The sequence below is a fragment of the Typopeltis vanoorti genome, chromosome 26, assembly GCF_054136105.1.
Source record: "Typopeltis vanoorti isolate ZY-2024b chromosome 26, IOZ_Tvanoo_1.0, whole genome shotgun sequence".
NCBI lineage: Eukaryota > Metazoa > Arthropoda > Arachnida > Uropygi > Thelyphonidae > Typopeltis > Typopeltis vanoorti.
The window spans coordinates 13,636,328-13,652,350 of NC_143574.1; the positions used below are offsets into that span (position 1 = coordinate 13,636,328).

The following is a 16,023-nucleotide window of genomic DNA, read 5'->3' on the forward strand; positions in this document are numbered from 1 at the left end:
CCTGTATATGAGGTATATGTTTTTCTTTATCAATCTGTCTATCATCTATCTATCTATCTATATATATACAGGGTGTTCGGGATAAATTTGACAGTTTCGTAAGGAAAAAGAAAATCTTCTTTGTATCTATTAAATTTAATGAATTGACAAAAAAACATTACAGGCAGAGTTAATTACAATACTATCAACAAGATTTACTCAAAATAACCACCATTAGCATCGATCACAGCTTCAATTCTGCTTCGGAACCTCGAACAAGCTGATGCTACAGTCTCCCTGGGAAGGGCCGCAAAAACTGTTTTAATTTTATCCATTAACTGGGCTTTTGTATTACTGGAAGTGCGATTGGTGTCTTTTTCAACTGCGCCCCATACAAAATAATCCATGGGGTTAAGGTCTGGGGAGTTTGGAGGCCAAACATTTGGACTGGTGAAGTCGTAGAAATTTTCAGACAACCATTTTTGACTTTTCCCAGAGGTGTGGCAAGGGGCCGAATCCTGCTGCCATACATACGGCCTACCATTGGCTACCCTTGTTATCCAGGGCTTGACTACAGTTAGCAACTCCACGAACAAAGCCCGAATTCCAATGCCAGGGTTCTTCAACACCTGTTCCTGCAGATTTGCGAGGAATTCTGCTGTACGAACGCAATCAGATCGTCTGCTAGGGATCTTTCTTCTTGCTACATCCTCGTAGTCACCATTGCAAGTCTCTAGTTCATGCCTGATTGTTTTTACTGTATTCAGGGAGCATTGGGCAGCAGTCGTAATATCCTTATTTTGATGGCGGGCACGAATCATCATGATACAAGTTATTCTCTTCCATGATTCAGGTGGGTTCCAGCTATCCATCCTTTCTGACATCTTGTATATGAATGAAGAAGGGTCCAAACTTTTAAATGAAGAGAAGTGTGTGTTAATACATGTAACTTACGGAAAAATATAATTAATTATAAATATGTCAAATTTATCCCGAACACCCTGTATATATATATATATATATATATATATATATATATATTTTTTTTTTTTTTTTTTTTTTTCAGAATTCATTTTTACTCTTAATATTATGAAAAAGCTTTAATGACTGATACCGAGAGATAAAAAGATGACATGATATATTTGAAAAGATACTACTAGTACACTAGTTTCGTTGAATTGATCAACATCTTCAGGTATCACAATCAAAGAAGTATATAATGAATTACAGAGACTTAAAACTGTAATAACAGAACAAGTACAAAAAGACAGTAACGTGTTTGAAAACAAACACTCTCTGTTGCAAGTGCGCTGGTACACTATCGACAGCGCGTAATATACATTTGTTTGAAACTCAAGCTTGTATTTTGTTTTCAAACACGCTACTGTCTTTTTGTGCTTGTTCTGGTATTACAATTTTAAGTCTCTGTAATTCTTTATATACTTCTTTGATTGTGATACCTGAAGATGTTGATCAATTCAATGAAACTAGTGTACTAGTAGTATCTTTTCAAATATATCATGTCATCTTTTTATCTCTCAGTATCAGTCATTAAAGCTTTTTCATATATATATATATATATATATATATATATATATATATATATTATTATTATTATTATTTGTTAAATTTAGTCAAAACATACATTTGAATAATTCAAATGAAAGCTACATATTAGAAAGAAAAAAAAAACAATTATAAAATATAAAACAGAAACAAGTTTCATATTCAAATAATAAGAATAAAAAGATAAGTCTTCCTTTTCATATTATAAGAGCACCATAGTTATGGATCACCTTCAGCTATATAAAGTTTTCATTGTACTGGAAATACTACAGTTTTTGTGTGATTTCTCAGCACATAAAGTCTATACTGTCTTCTCCAATCTAGAGAATGATACTATTTGGGATACCATAACAATGCTCACTGTGGTGTGATATCTGAACAACAGCTGACTGTTCAACTTGATACATAAGTCATGCATAATGTGCTGTTTGAATTCAGTGACTGAAGGATAGTAGTTTTTTTCCCTCTTGTATTTCTTAGAAAAAAAAAAAAATCTGAATATGACAGCCTTGGTAGCATTGAAAAGGAAGTTATATATTCTATGTTTTCTCTAATCTGTATGAAGTAAGTACAAGCAAGCAATCTGCATGGCTGTGGTTACATGAGCTGTTACAAGTGACAGTAAGTTTAGGACATATGTATTAAATACTCGATTGGCAGAATGTATCACATATGTGTGTTCTAGAATATCAATCAACCACTGCTAGAGGGCCTCGATGTGCTTAATGTAAGTAAAGAGCTCTGGAAAAGATATGCTATTTTGTGTAATAATTATAGATATTTCTTACCTTCTAGTCTATTATTGTTATTTTTTGATAACAGTGTACCTGCATGATTATTGGTCCTGTGGATTTGATATTGAAGTTTTTTTTTTTTTTTTGAATCTTACTTTGAATGGAACATAATGGGGTACAGACAAGGTCAACAGGGTGAGCTGCGAGCAGTATGACTACGTGAGTTGTCACAAAAATCAAATGCCGTTAACGATACAGATTTCTCAAAATTGGTTTGATGTCATGAATGCAACATGCATGCATGGTGAAATGTGAAAGATGTGCTTGTGGATAGACTGAACAGGAGATGAGAGAAAGTATGGATTTGTAGAAAGTGCAATATTTTGTTAGACTACAAGTTAATGAATGTGAAACAGACTGAAAGAATGAAAGTTAGCATAAATGAAAGAAACAGAAATGGAACAAAAGCTAGTGAGACTCAGGGAGTGAAAGAATGCAAGAATGAAGAAGCAAAAGTAAGTGATAAGGGTGCAAAAGGACATATGAATGAGGAAATGGAAGTAAGGCACAGCAGAACAAGAGGTGGTGAGATTATAGGAGTGACAGAGAGTCAAACTGCTGGAATGCAAGATTTGAAGAAAGAATTATTCAAAATGAAATGAGGAATGTGTAATGATATTAGATGTTTAGTGAAAACAAATGAAAGTATACAAAAAAAATAGAATGAAAGAAATAAGGGTAAAAGAAAGTGACAAGTGATTCAAGAATAACAGAGTATGGAGATTCTGTTGTTAGAGGATTGGTTAATGAGAGTCCATAAGGTCTGCTATCCAGGAGGGAGAAAGAACAAGATAATTAATGCTTTGGACATGAGGAAGAAATGAGTAAGAGAATTAGTGGTGGCTTTGAAAACAAATGATTTAAGTGGACATAAGGAGAATGTCCACTCTTTCACTCCCCTCAACTCATTAATTGAGGAGAGTGAAAGATAACAGTATTGCCTGAAAGATTCTCAGTGTGTTGCCGAAGTATGACAATAATGAGTTGAGAATGAAGAGCTATTATGAATTGTATGCCGGCAGGGCTGTGTAGGAGAAGAGAGTGCAGTTTGTGGATGCATGGCATCTATTTGAGGGAAGATGGAATTATACAGACAAGACGGATGGCATTTAAATGGCTTTGGAGTGTATGAACTGGAGAAACTGTTGTTAGAAGGAAGTGCAGTGTGTGATAAAAGAAAGAGATCTGAAGTAAGGGATTGAAGTATTGAAGAGACTGAAATGCTTGGTAACTGAAACAGTAGTAGTGTGAGAAATAAAGAGAGAACATGAATGCAAGAGAAAAAGGGAAATAGGGGGAGCCTGGTGGACACGAAGACATGGCACAGGGAGAGTGGATGTTTGAAGCAGTAGTGAATGTATGTATCGGGATGATCAGCATAGAAATGGAATAGACTGGGATGAAAATGGTATAGTCAAGACTGAGCAGATATATGCGGTAAGTAGTGGGGAAATCACAACAAACAAGTGGCTTGAGTATAACTGGTTACAGACCTAAAAGTGAACTTTATTTACAAATGCTAGGAGTATCAGAAATAAGGGAGATGAATTGTTTCACGAAGTTTATTCATCCCCAAAATCACTGGAATAAGTGAAATATGGTTGAATGAAATGATATCCTGACAAGATTAGAAATGGAAGGGTATAGTGTTTTTCATGAGGATAGAAAGGACAACAAGGGAAGGGGAGTGCCGCTGATGATAGCAGGGGAATTATATCCACATGAGGTAGACATTAAAGAGGAAAATAATGACAATGGTTTTGAGGTAATGTGTGGTGAGTGGAGGTTGACAGGAAGATATATTTAGTTGGACATTGCTATAGGCCAGGGAATGTGGAGGGTGGTGATGAAGAAATGTATAAGTAACTTTAGTTAGTGAACAAGGAAAGTGTGATTTTCATTATGGCAGTAGAGACTGAATTGAAGAAATAGCATTTGGGAATAAGGAAAATAAATTATCTCAAGTTCTTGAGAGATACTATCTCATGCAGTATGTAAAGGAGGGCACACGAGAATTGAGAGTTTTAAGATCTGATCATTTCATTAGATTATTATTATTATTTGGTTACACACATTCCTCCAGTTAGTAAGAGTGATCATTAAGTGATCACATGGGTTGCAGCTAGCCATATGAAGACTTCCGTGAAGAAAGGATATATATGTGGAAGTATAAGGCTGGTGATTATGACAAGCTTAAAAGACAGCTTAGAGCTATAACATGAAATGAGGAGTTGAGTGGTAAGGAAATAAACGCTGCTTGGGAACTGACAAAGAAATACATAACAGCATTAATGTGTGAATGTATTCCGAAAGTCAAAAAGGCTGAATAATGTAAGTGTAAAATGGATGAACAAGGGGATAAAGATGAAACCTGTAAGAAGAGAGTTTGGAGGCCGTGCAAGATGAATAATGGTAATAATCAGTTGCATGAAGAGTATAAAGAGCAGGCCAAGAGAGTGACTGAGTTGGAAAGATAACAAAAGTGCAGTATTGACAGAAATCAGCAAATCAGGTCAAGAAAAACCCCTCCTGAATGTTATATATATATATATATATATATATATATATATATATATATGTGACAAATAGAAAGAAGAATGATTATGATAAAACAATGTTAATGGCTGAAAGCAGGAGATTGGTAACTACTGCAGAAGACACAGCTGTATTCAGTAAAGAGTTCATCAGGGTGTTTCATGTTCAGTGTGAAATCAGAAGTTCAAGTGTAGAGAATGAAATGAGAGAAGACTTAATGGTGAGTAAGCAAGAGGTATATGAGAACTTAAGTAAGCTAGATGTAATTGGACTTGATGACATGTCACCACATGTCTTAAGAAATGTTCCAAGGAGTTAGCAGCTTTGGTCTACCTGCTTAGTCTTGCAACAGTGCAAGTCCCAAAGAAGTAGAAGGCAAAATTGTTCCACTTCATAAGGCTAAGGCAACAAATTATAGCCTGAGGTTGGAGAGGTTGGTGAGGACTAGGATACAAAAGTGGATTGATAACAGTGGTATTCTTTGTGCTTGGCAGCATGGGTTTGTTAAACGGAGGTCGTGTTTTGCAAACTTGCTTATGTACTATAACAAGGTAACAAATGTATTGGACATGAGAGATACATATACAGTGATATACTTAGATTTTGCAAAGGGTTTTGATAGATTGCCATACTACAAGTCAGTAACTAAACTGAAGCAGATGGAATTAGATGACAGACTAGTGAGTAATCAACAAGTTGTGTATGGGGGGGGACACTATCTCGAAAGAGGGAAGTCACTAGTGGTGTGCTGCAAGGGTCAGTTTTGGGATCATTGTTACTTAATTTGTATATTAATTATACTGAGATAGGTTTAACTGGTGACATACAACTGTTTGCAGATGACGCAAAACTGGGGAGAATAACGAGAAATCAAGCAGATGTTATGGCCTTATAGGAAGACTTGAATAGATTGTATGAGTGGGCAACAGTATGAAACTGTGAATTCAATATTGCAAAGTGTAAGATTCTGAAATTTGGTGGGCAACAATGGGATACAAAGTATACATTTGGTGGGGAAATTCTGAAGGAAGTTGAGAAAATAGAAGACCTTGGAGGGGCTGGACAAGGATCTGAAATTCAGAGGTCAGATTGCACAAGTTGTGAAAACATCACATCAGGTTATGGCAATGATGTAGAGGACCTTAACTTGTAAAATTAAAGAGGTTCTGGTTCCATTGTATAAGATCTTGATCAGGCTCGTATGGATTATTGTGCATAGATTTGGTTCCCTGGTTTTCACCATCATGAGGATATGTTGGAATGGGTCCACAGAAAACTAACATGGGATATGAGGACAGACTGAGGAAATGCCATTTGTAAAGTCTTGTAAATAGGGGGAAGAGAGGGGATATGACTGTGACATTTAAATTGGTAAAGGCCTGTTACCAGGTTAATGTGGAAGAAATTTTTTGTAGAATGGGGGATAGAGGATAGAACAAAGGGACATACCTGGAAGTTGTATAAGGAGAGCTTTAGCAGGGGCATAAGGAGTAGGTTCTTTGCATGGAGAGTGGTGTGTAAGTGGAATACTTTGCCTGACATTGTGGTGAGAGCAGATACACTGAATGAGTTTAAAGCAAGTTTATGGGCTTCCTGTGTAACAGCGTTGAAAGATTTTTCACTTGGTTATACTATAAATTAAAGATGCCAAGAAATTATATTCTTGGTTTCATCCTCTATCCAAGTGTAAGCAAACAAAACTTGCATGTGAAGTCACTTCATGACTGGGCTACTTGTATATAGAGGCTAATGATTTCACATCAATTGCCTTGGTGGATCCTATAATGCAGTGCACATATCCTTGCAGACATGTATAATGCTGTGCATTATGGGAAGGGTCACTACCCAGACCTGTTTCAGCTTCTGCATTACTTCAACCTTGGTATGCCTTCTGGGTCTGGCTCCCACTGATGAGACCTCACTAAAGGTTGAAATCGGTCTAGGTAGTGACCTTTCCCATAATGCATAGCATTATACATGTCTGCAAGGATATGTGCGTTGCTTTATGGGATACTAAAGCAATTGATGTGATGTTATTAGCATCTATATATAAGCAGCCCATTCGTAAAGTGGCTTCATGCGCAAACTCTGTTTGCTTACGCTTGATAAAGGATTAAACAAGATATAATTTCTTGGCATCTTTAATTTATTGTGTATAACAGTGTTTGCCTCGTGTGATGAGTCTGTAGACTCCATGGAGGTATGATGTCATCATCATCATCATCATCAAATTCCTGCCATGTACCCTCAAGGGTTATACAGGATATGACAGTACTACATGAAAAAATTACATCATTACTAACTTCCTATCTACAATTTTCCTCCAAATCAGTCTGTTACTTGTCAAGACTCCAACATTATCAGATCTTATATTTCTATCGTCTAAGGCACTTTGTACCGTATCAATCCACCTATATCTTGGTCTTCCTCTGGGTCGTTTTCCTGCCAACCTGGCAGAGAACACTTGTTTTGCTAATCTTTCCTCTCCCATTCTATTTAAGTGACCATACCATCTGAGATTAGCTCTGCTAACGCATTCCTGGATGCTGACAATGTCAAGTTCTTTCCTAATATCCTCATTTTTAATATGATATTGCCATTGATGCCATCTGTTCACGCCTCTAATCTTTCTCAGGACTCTCATATCTGCGGTCTCTAGTCTTTGGTCAAGTGTTTTATTTCTGACCCAGCTCTCAGATCCATAAGTTAAAATTGGTTTGAACACAGTCTTGTATACAGCTAATTTAGTGTTCCGACTAATTTCTTTCTTATTCCATATGAATTTATTCAATTGACTTCCCACCATACCAGCTTTGCTGATTCTGTTGTCTATTTCTATATTTAGTTTACCATCTTCAGTAAAAATTGTGCCTAAGTAGCTGAAATGTTTTACTTGTTCCACAGGTTCTCCATTCACAACACAGTTGACATTTTCAATGATTCTGCCTATTTTCATTGTCTTTGTCTTTTTATTGCTGACCTTCATACCATATCTATTACAACAGCTATTCAATTTAGTCAGAGAATCTTGCAGACTTGTAGCGGATTTATTTAGAAGTATAACATCATCCGCATAAAGCAAAGAGCTGACATTAACATCTCCAATTTTGATATCAGGTTTAATACCACATTCCTTCATAATGTGATCCATATAGATAATGAATAACAGAGGGGATAATGTACATCCTTGTCTCACACCAGATTTAACATTAAACCATCTTCCTGTACTTCCTTCAATTCTAACTGCTGACTCACAACTCAAATAAAGACTAAGTATTGCTTGATATAATGCCCCATTGACACCATATAACTGCAGCGTATTGAATAGCTTCTCTCTTGGCACCTTGTCATATGCCTTTTCCAAATCGACAAAACTTAAATACAGATCTTTGTTATATTCCCATGCTTTCTCGACTATTTGTCGTAAAGTGAAGATCTGATCCTGACAGCCTCTATTTGGCCTGAATCCAGCTTGTTCTTCACCAAGCTTTTCTTCCACAATTCTTCTCAACCGTTTCTCAAGTATACTTGCATAGATCTTGCCAGGAACACTCAGTAGGGAAATACCTCTGTAATTCTCACGTTCAGTTTTATTTCCCTTTTTATATATGGGTACTATGAGAGCTCTACTCCAATCATCGGGAATTCGTCCCTCTGTCCAGGCTTTCTGAACTATGCAGTGCAGCCACTGTAAGACTCTTATACCACCATAGCCTTTAAAGGAATGAGGAGAACCGACCAGGGCTTCTGACCTAATGTCCAATCCTCACCTTCTCGTGGTGCACCCTGTTGGGTATCTACTTTGATACTGAACGAACGAGGATGGGCTGGCAATTTGGGATTTAGCCGACCAAATTGTATTCTTATTGGTTAAACCAAAATAAAAAATGAAGGTCACAAAATCAATTGTTGAGTGCTTCAGCTAGATCATTTAATTTGCTAACATAAGATTCCGTTTCTGATTTCACTCCTGGAGAATTTGTCAGTATTCTCTTCAGACAAACAAAGTGACTGAAAGTTTTATTTTCCAAGTCTGTCTGGAAAAGTTGCAGTTTGTTTTGGAAGCATAGCACAGTCTGTGCGGGATTGGTTATTAGTTTTTCTTTCCCTTGAAGTGAAACGTTTAATATCTGTAGATGCTGGAAAACATGGGTGAAAAATGCCATGTCTAACAACCAGTGAGTTTCTTCGAGATGAGGGAAAAATTTCTCTTTCTCTCTAAAACCAGCCTCGGCAGTAACATCAGCTTCTTTAGTAAACATGTACATCAATTTACTCTGACCATGAAGTTGCTCTTTCAAAGTTGAAAGTTTAGTTCACCTCAGATCAGATCCAAGAGGAAATTCTTTACTAAAATTACTGTGATGCATGTCATAATGATGCTTAAGATTGCTGGTTTTGAATTACACAAGTGCTATTTGGCATATGGTATACATTGGTTTACTTTGTCGTTTCACAAAAAGAAACTCCCCTTCCCACTCTGGCCTTAAACTTCTGTGTTCCTCTTCATATTTACGTTTTATGCAACATGTCTAAGCACTTGAAAAAGAGTTCAACAATAACAAGCACTGTCGATGGACTCACACAACAATATGTTGAACGATACTGATAGATGAGCGCTTTCTGCATCCTCACCTCCCGCCTTGCAATGCACACACTCACTCACTCCCATATCATCGCACTGGTCAAAGGTTGCGGCTCTTCTAAGTCTTACCGGAATTATTTTGGCTCCAAAAGGACGCATAGTAGTTAATCACCATAATCACCCCTGCTATATACCCACGTATTTTTAAAATATTAGATGTGTCAAAGAAGCGTTCTTACATTTTGTTCTAAAGCGCATGCTCTGGTGCTCATGGGAAATGTGACCGCATGATTAGTGCACAATTAGTGTTGTTCGTTTGTTCAGCTACCGAGGTTGTGTTGCTGCTGCTCACTAAATTACTACATACTAGATATGCATTGGATGCGGTCCTCGAATAAATCTTTTTTTTTTTTTAATGCGGCTCTCAGATTACCTAAGGTTGGACAGCCCTGATCTAGACCATCATGGGGTCTACAGCATTCCTTGCTTCTATAAACTTTCCTCTTTTGGACAAACAGGAAAACCCACAAATATCTGTCAAGAAGAACACAGAATGTCTATTACCTGAACTACAGCCATTCTGGAATAGCAGACTAAACCATGGATACAAATAACTGGATCCAATGGAAGAAAACCTCCCTTCTATACTGAAACACATATAAATCAGAAAGATTATTTCTGGAATTGGCCATATGACAGCATTTACCAACCTAAACAACTGTTTGGCCCCAACTTTACCTAAAATATGGGAGACTTATTTTAAGACTGTCAGTGAATTTCCATCACTGCACCCATAGAAGGTGGCAGTTAGGATTGTATGCCTTTCATACTGTGTTTTGTCTGCCTGCTAGTGTGTTTGCATACATGTACTTTTGTATTCCCTTGTGCCCATTGAAGATGCTGGTAACCAAGACAAAATAGTTGCATAGCACAGGAATCCCTCGATTAATGCGGTTAATTAATCCCTAGATGTTACCGCATATATATCAAAATCGCGTTAATCAAATATAATAATCAATGGTAAAAAGTACAATTCGTCCATGATTGATTACTGTATTAATAATTCGTTTTATATGGTACTCTTTTAGGAAAAATAAAAAATTAATGCAAAGTAAATGTTTAATGAATACTTGTACCTACATTATTTACTGCAATTTTTTTTTTATCAAAATAAGTTATCAAGAGTCGTTTGAACAGTTTTAGTTTTTTTCTTATCTGCATAAATTCTACGATAACAAGCAAAATGACTCTCCAGACCTCGGCAAACAAGCAATAAAATATAAAGAAAAAACACTGCAAATAATACATGATGGTACAAATTAAGTGGATATTGAATCCAACATTATTTCATAGCCGAATATAGAAACTACAGGAGTTTCGTGCTGAATATATAGAAACTAAAAGTTTTGGCAGATGCAAGCATAAGCAAGCTTATGGGCAACTTGTAGTAAAGGTGGAGTAAGCTCCAGATCACTTTCCTTAGTATTTTCCATAATGTAAAGCACATCTCCTAGAGAACATGTATGATAAATAACCCTTTGGCTCTCTATTTCAGTAATGCATAATGGTTTATTTATTTTCAGTTACAATCTAGAAATCATTGAACAAAGAATAAAAAATAAAAAAGAATAAAAAACTAAAACCATACTGTACTGACATCGGAGGTCACGGTATATCTCAGATACAATTTACTGTCAAACATCACAAACCTTTACATAACATGTGTTAATCCAAACTGAGGGCAAACAACAGTACGGAATATCACTCGCAACATATGAATGCACAGCTACTCATGCCCTCCAAGCTATACACCGAATTATGTAAGAATATTTATATTAAACATTTTGCATGTATCTGTCAGATCAGCTGTGAGCTCCGCAGGGTTAAAGGCACTTTAATCAAAATTCTTGCCGTGTATATCAAGGAATTGCTGCAATCAATTTCGCCGCATTAATCAAATCCCGTGTTAAGCAAGGGATACCTGTAATTTATTATCTAAATAATTATAGTCAGTAATTATTATCTCCAAATGTGTGTTTTCTCCATTAAACTTTGACACTATGTAGTCAATATGTATTTGTTAAAAATTCACCTTACACCAGATAGCTTCAAACTGACTGCCAAGTGGAAAATTGTGACTGGTATTGAAGTCTTAGCTTTATACCTAACTGGATTTGTATCATCCAATATTATTCACAGCACATTCCCTTCTCTCCTACCTCTTCCTAAAAATATTATATCCTTTAACACTCAATTTTTTTTTTTTTTTTTCAGGTATTCTAAGGAACATTTGGGAAATTATCATCAAGTTCACAACCCAACAATGAACCAAAATCATGCACATTTATTTTGTAAATCAGCATTTGATTATTCTAACATAAAGTGCATAACGTGAGTGAATAATTTTGTGGAAATTTGTAATTAATTGGCCATCATGTTCTCCAGATCTGAAAGCTCCCAACTTCTTCCTAGAAGGTTACCTGAAAGAAAAGATGTATATGAACAAGCCCCCAGACAATCCAATGGCTGAAGGGGAAAAAAAAAAAAATAAATACACAAATAAAAAGTTATTAAATGTGTGTGTGTGTGTATTGACAACTAGTTAACTTACACAACTTTCTTTAAGTGAAGAACTCTTATCTAATTCACTTTCTGATAGATCTGTTTCTTCTAAATCTGTGTCTCTAGCACTTTTGGTTCTCTTGTTATGATATTCATAGGATCTGCACAATTCAGAAATTACAGGGATGGAATCTTCAGATTCAGATAAGCTACTTAGCTTGTCCTAATATACAGAAAATTACTTATTTATTATAAAATTAAAGATCTATATAATATTAATGGCATAACATTATATAGATATCAAAATTTTGCATTTTTTTTAAATGAAATAAATAAACATTATTATGTTGAAAGTTTATTTTTCACTTGGTTAGAGTATAATAAATTTAAGTTTAATCCTTTATCCAAGTGTGAGCAAACAAAGTTTGCGCCTGAATGTATCTTCAGGACTGGGGTAAGGTGGTACAACACCAGGAAACTCCTTGCAAAGGTGGAGCAAGCTACCAACACTCCTATCTCAGTATCTCCCATAATGCAAAACACATCTCCTTGTGGATATGTCTAATGTTATGCATTAAGGGAAGGGCCACAACCCAGACTAGTTTTGACCTTTATTGAGGTCTCTTCAGTGGGAGCCAGGCCCAAGTGGAGATACCAGGCAGAAGCATTAGCAAGTCATCTCTACCTATAGGAGTTGCCAAATGGTGTGCCACAACGTAAATTTATTAAACATTATTATGGGTGAATAAATATGCTTTAATATGTTGCCCATGACTATTTTTGAAGATTTCACCTTAATTACTATACAGAATGGAATTGCAGTTATTTTTGAGAAAATAAACAGGAAGGCAAGATGTTCCAAAAAACAGGGAAAGAGTTGGGAGGAAAAAAAAAAAAAAAAAAAAAAAAAAAAAAAAAAAAAAGAGAAAGAAAAATAAATTTCATCAAATTTAGAATTAAACTATAAATAGGTAATACCTGGTGGTGAGCCCGGAAATACAACTGGGAACTCTAACACTGGTAATATGTTCAAAATGAATATAGCAGAAACTAAACATGTCACTGACTCGAAGGTTTAGGGAGCTCCTAATAGACTTTTTCAGAAACAATATCAATAGTTTTACAGTATTAATAACTGTTCAAAGGTAAAGTTACTCCCATTGGTAAAAGAAACAGAAAAGCATGGATTGCTGACAAGTTGAATATACACTTTCTTAGTATATGTTTATGGCAAGAACCAAGATATATATGCTTTCTTAGTATATGTTTATGGCAAGAACCAAGATAATATGGTTCAAGTTAACCCGCAAAGAGAAATCACATATCACTACAAGGTTTGGGTATTAGGCAGGGATTGAGAAAGAGATAAGTGCCCCCCCCCCCCAACAAATAATACAGAACCAAATTTTACTAGTACTGAAATTAACATTATCAAATCCCTAGAAAAGAATGGTCTAGTGAGAGCAATAGTTAAATTAGGAAAAGAAGTGCAATTTATTATCAACACAAAATTGCGAAATAGATTCGTAGTCAACCTGAAGAAAGTCTTTGATTAGAAAGGAAAAAAGAGCAAAACATGGCCTTTTGGTAATCAACATTAGATGTAGAGCTTGAAAATAACTAGATAAACATTATTTTTTTTCATGAAATTACAAGGTATACTGAATATCAATTATAATAACTTTAATTAATACTTCCAATATTTTGGCAACATTACATTGCCACAATGATATGTGCACACAGGCACTAAGACTGGGTAAATGAAGCTGAAGAAAGTCAACCAAAGTCGGGACTGAAGTCCTAAATGACACCCGCTATTGGGTGATCTTGGCCATTGAGCTGAAGATTTGAGGATGAGTGCTTCCCAAATTTGGGGCTAAATAAATATGGTTGTGTTATATTTCCCAATATTTAGAAAAAATTAATCCTTAGACCTCCCAGCCAGGACTAGCTTCCAGCACTCATAGAAAGAGGCTCCTCTTAGAGCCTGGAACTATTAAAACTTCCATTTAATTATGTCTTTGTTCTTTTTTCATTCCATAATTACCCAAACGTCCATGTGAATGAAATATATCAATTAATTTACGCTTCATATCCACATTATTTCAATAGTATCCAAATGTTATTTCAATATCTATAGGTGCTCTGCATCCATGTAATTAGTGACATTAAACACATCAATACCAGTACGCTGATAAAACCTAATTATGAACAAATGACATGCCATCACATTATACTTTTCATATCCAGAGTGGTCATGATTATTCAGAACTTCCCTGCTCCCAATATGTCCAATAATTTCTCAAAACACTGAAAGCAACTTCTGGAATGTAAAATGTGACAAGTAATATGGAGACAATTACCTAAAATCATCATTGCAGCAATTAGGGTAAATGTAAAAAGCCAGAAGAAGAATGACTTTCTTAGATGTAAGGATGTAGAGCTATCTGGAAGTAAAACTTGAGAAAGTAAGATTCAACAAATGTTACACTAATACAATTATACTTTTATAAAGTGATCAGAAAGATAAAATGTGATTTAGGCACAATGCAAGTTTCCTGCATTTCTAAGGTCCTGATAATCTGTTTGTAACATTAGTAAGCCTTATTATAAGCAGAAAAAGGAACCAAGAGTTTCAATGAAAAATCAGACTATTTTCTGGAGTTCAAAAAAGTTTAAAAAAGGGCTCTCCTAAAAACCTGAGGATTAAATTCATTTACCACCTTCATACATGACAATGAAATTCACCTATCACCTAGTAGTGCCTAATACTAAGAGTCTATAGCACAGCTTTGCCTCTGCATACATTGCACCCTCCTAAGTGTTATCCACAGCCTCTGTAACTCAGTCGGCATAGATGAAGCCCCTGGGTTCAATTCCTGTCCATGGCATGAGGAACCTTTATCTGGTCTCTTTCGAAGAGATAAGGTCTGTAGTTAACCACGGGTCACATCACGGTAGTCAACCTCCTGGATAGGACACAGCTCATGAATGGAATGAGAAGCGTTGTCCACAACATGGTTTAAAGTTTATTAGCCAGTGAATATACTCTAACAAAGCATTCTGCAAACTTTACATAGCTAGGGACTGCTTTTTTTTTTCTTTTTTTTTTTTGGTATAATATTTTTCAGCCCACCATGTATAGATGCATGCATGATATACGCTACTTGGAAAGAAGTCGATGGGCATGGTGCATTGTGGCTATGTAACGGATTATGTGTTTGTAGCCAGTATAAATTGGAGGAATATGATGCTCCTAAGTCAGTATGACTGTATTCAGGTGAAGTTGCTGTGAGAAGGGAACTGACAGAGTTTGAAATGCCATGTTGGAGGTTTATCTGTTCAGCAAATTGTTGACAAATTGGGCATTCCCAGGTAAACAATCATTGATACCATACTGAAATGGAAGCACAGGGTGAACTGCAAGTGCTACCTGTAATGGATGATCTACCACACTCACTGAATGTGACCATAGGGTGTGTCACGAAGGATAATATGTAAAAAGCTGCTACTTGTCGACCAACAAATTGAATGCAGAGCATGGGGCATTGACTGGAACATGAATCTGCACAAATACATTTGGAACTAAGGCTCATAACATGGGTTTCCATGGTAGGACTGCAATTGCCACGTTACACAAAATGACATGCAGCGTTGTATTCAGTGGCGCAAAGAGCATGAGACGTGGAAAGCTGTGTTATGGAGCGACAAATCACACAACACCCTATAAGATAGTTTCACAACTTTCTTTGAATAAGCGTTCATATTTGAATCTGCATCTTTGGGGGAGAACAGCTTTATCCCACTGGCCACTATGAGTAGAGTCAATACTGTGCTGCACCAGACCAGACTTCAGAGGTTTGTTATAATCAATATAATATTGATGTTCTTTTATTCTTTTTTCCAAAGAATGGCCAGTTTGTCCAAAATAAGAGACATCGCATTCGCAAGGTATTTGGTAAATGCCAGCCAAAGATAGAGAAGACACTTTATCCTTTGTAG

General features: G+C 36.0%; 1 protein-coding gene across 2 annotated transcripts in view; it reads right to left on the minus strand.

Moving 5' to 3' along the window:
- LOC150092340 (sodium- and chloride-dependent GABA transporter 1-like) overlaps nucleotides 1-16,023 on the minus strand; it is a 247,537-nt gene that overhangs the window by 184,990 nt on the left and 46,524 nt on the right. For both annotated transcript variants that reach the window (XM_090414964.1, XM_090414963.1), the window contains exon 5: nucleotides 12,071-12,244. In XM_090414964.1, coding sequence (XP_090271090.1) covers nucleotides 12,071-12,244 — 174 coding nt within the window. The remainder of the gene's footprint in view (nucleotides 1-12,070; nucleotides 12,245-16,023) is intronic.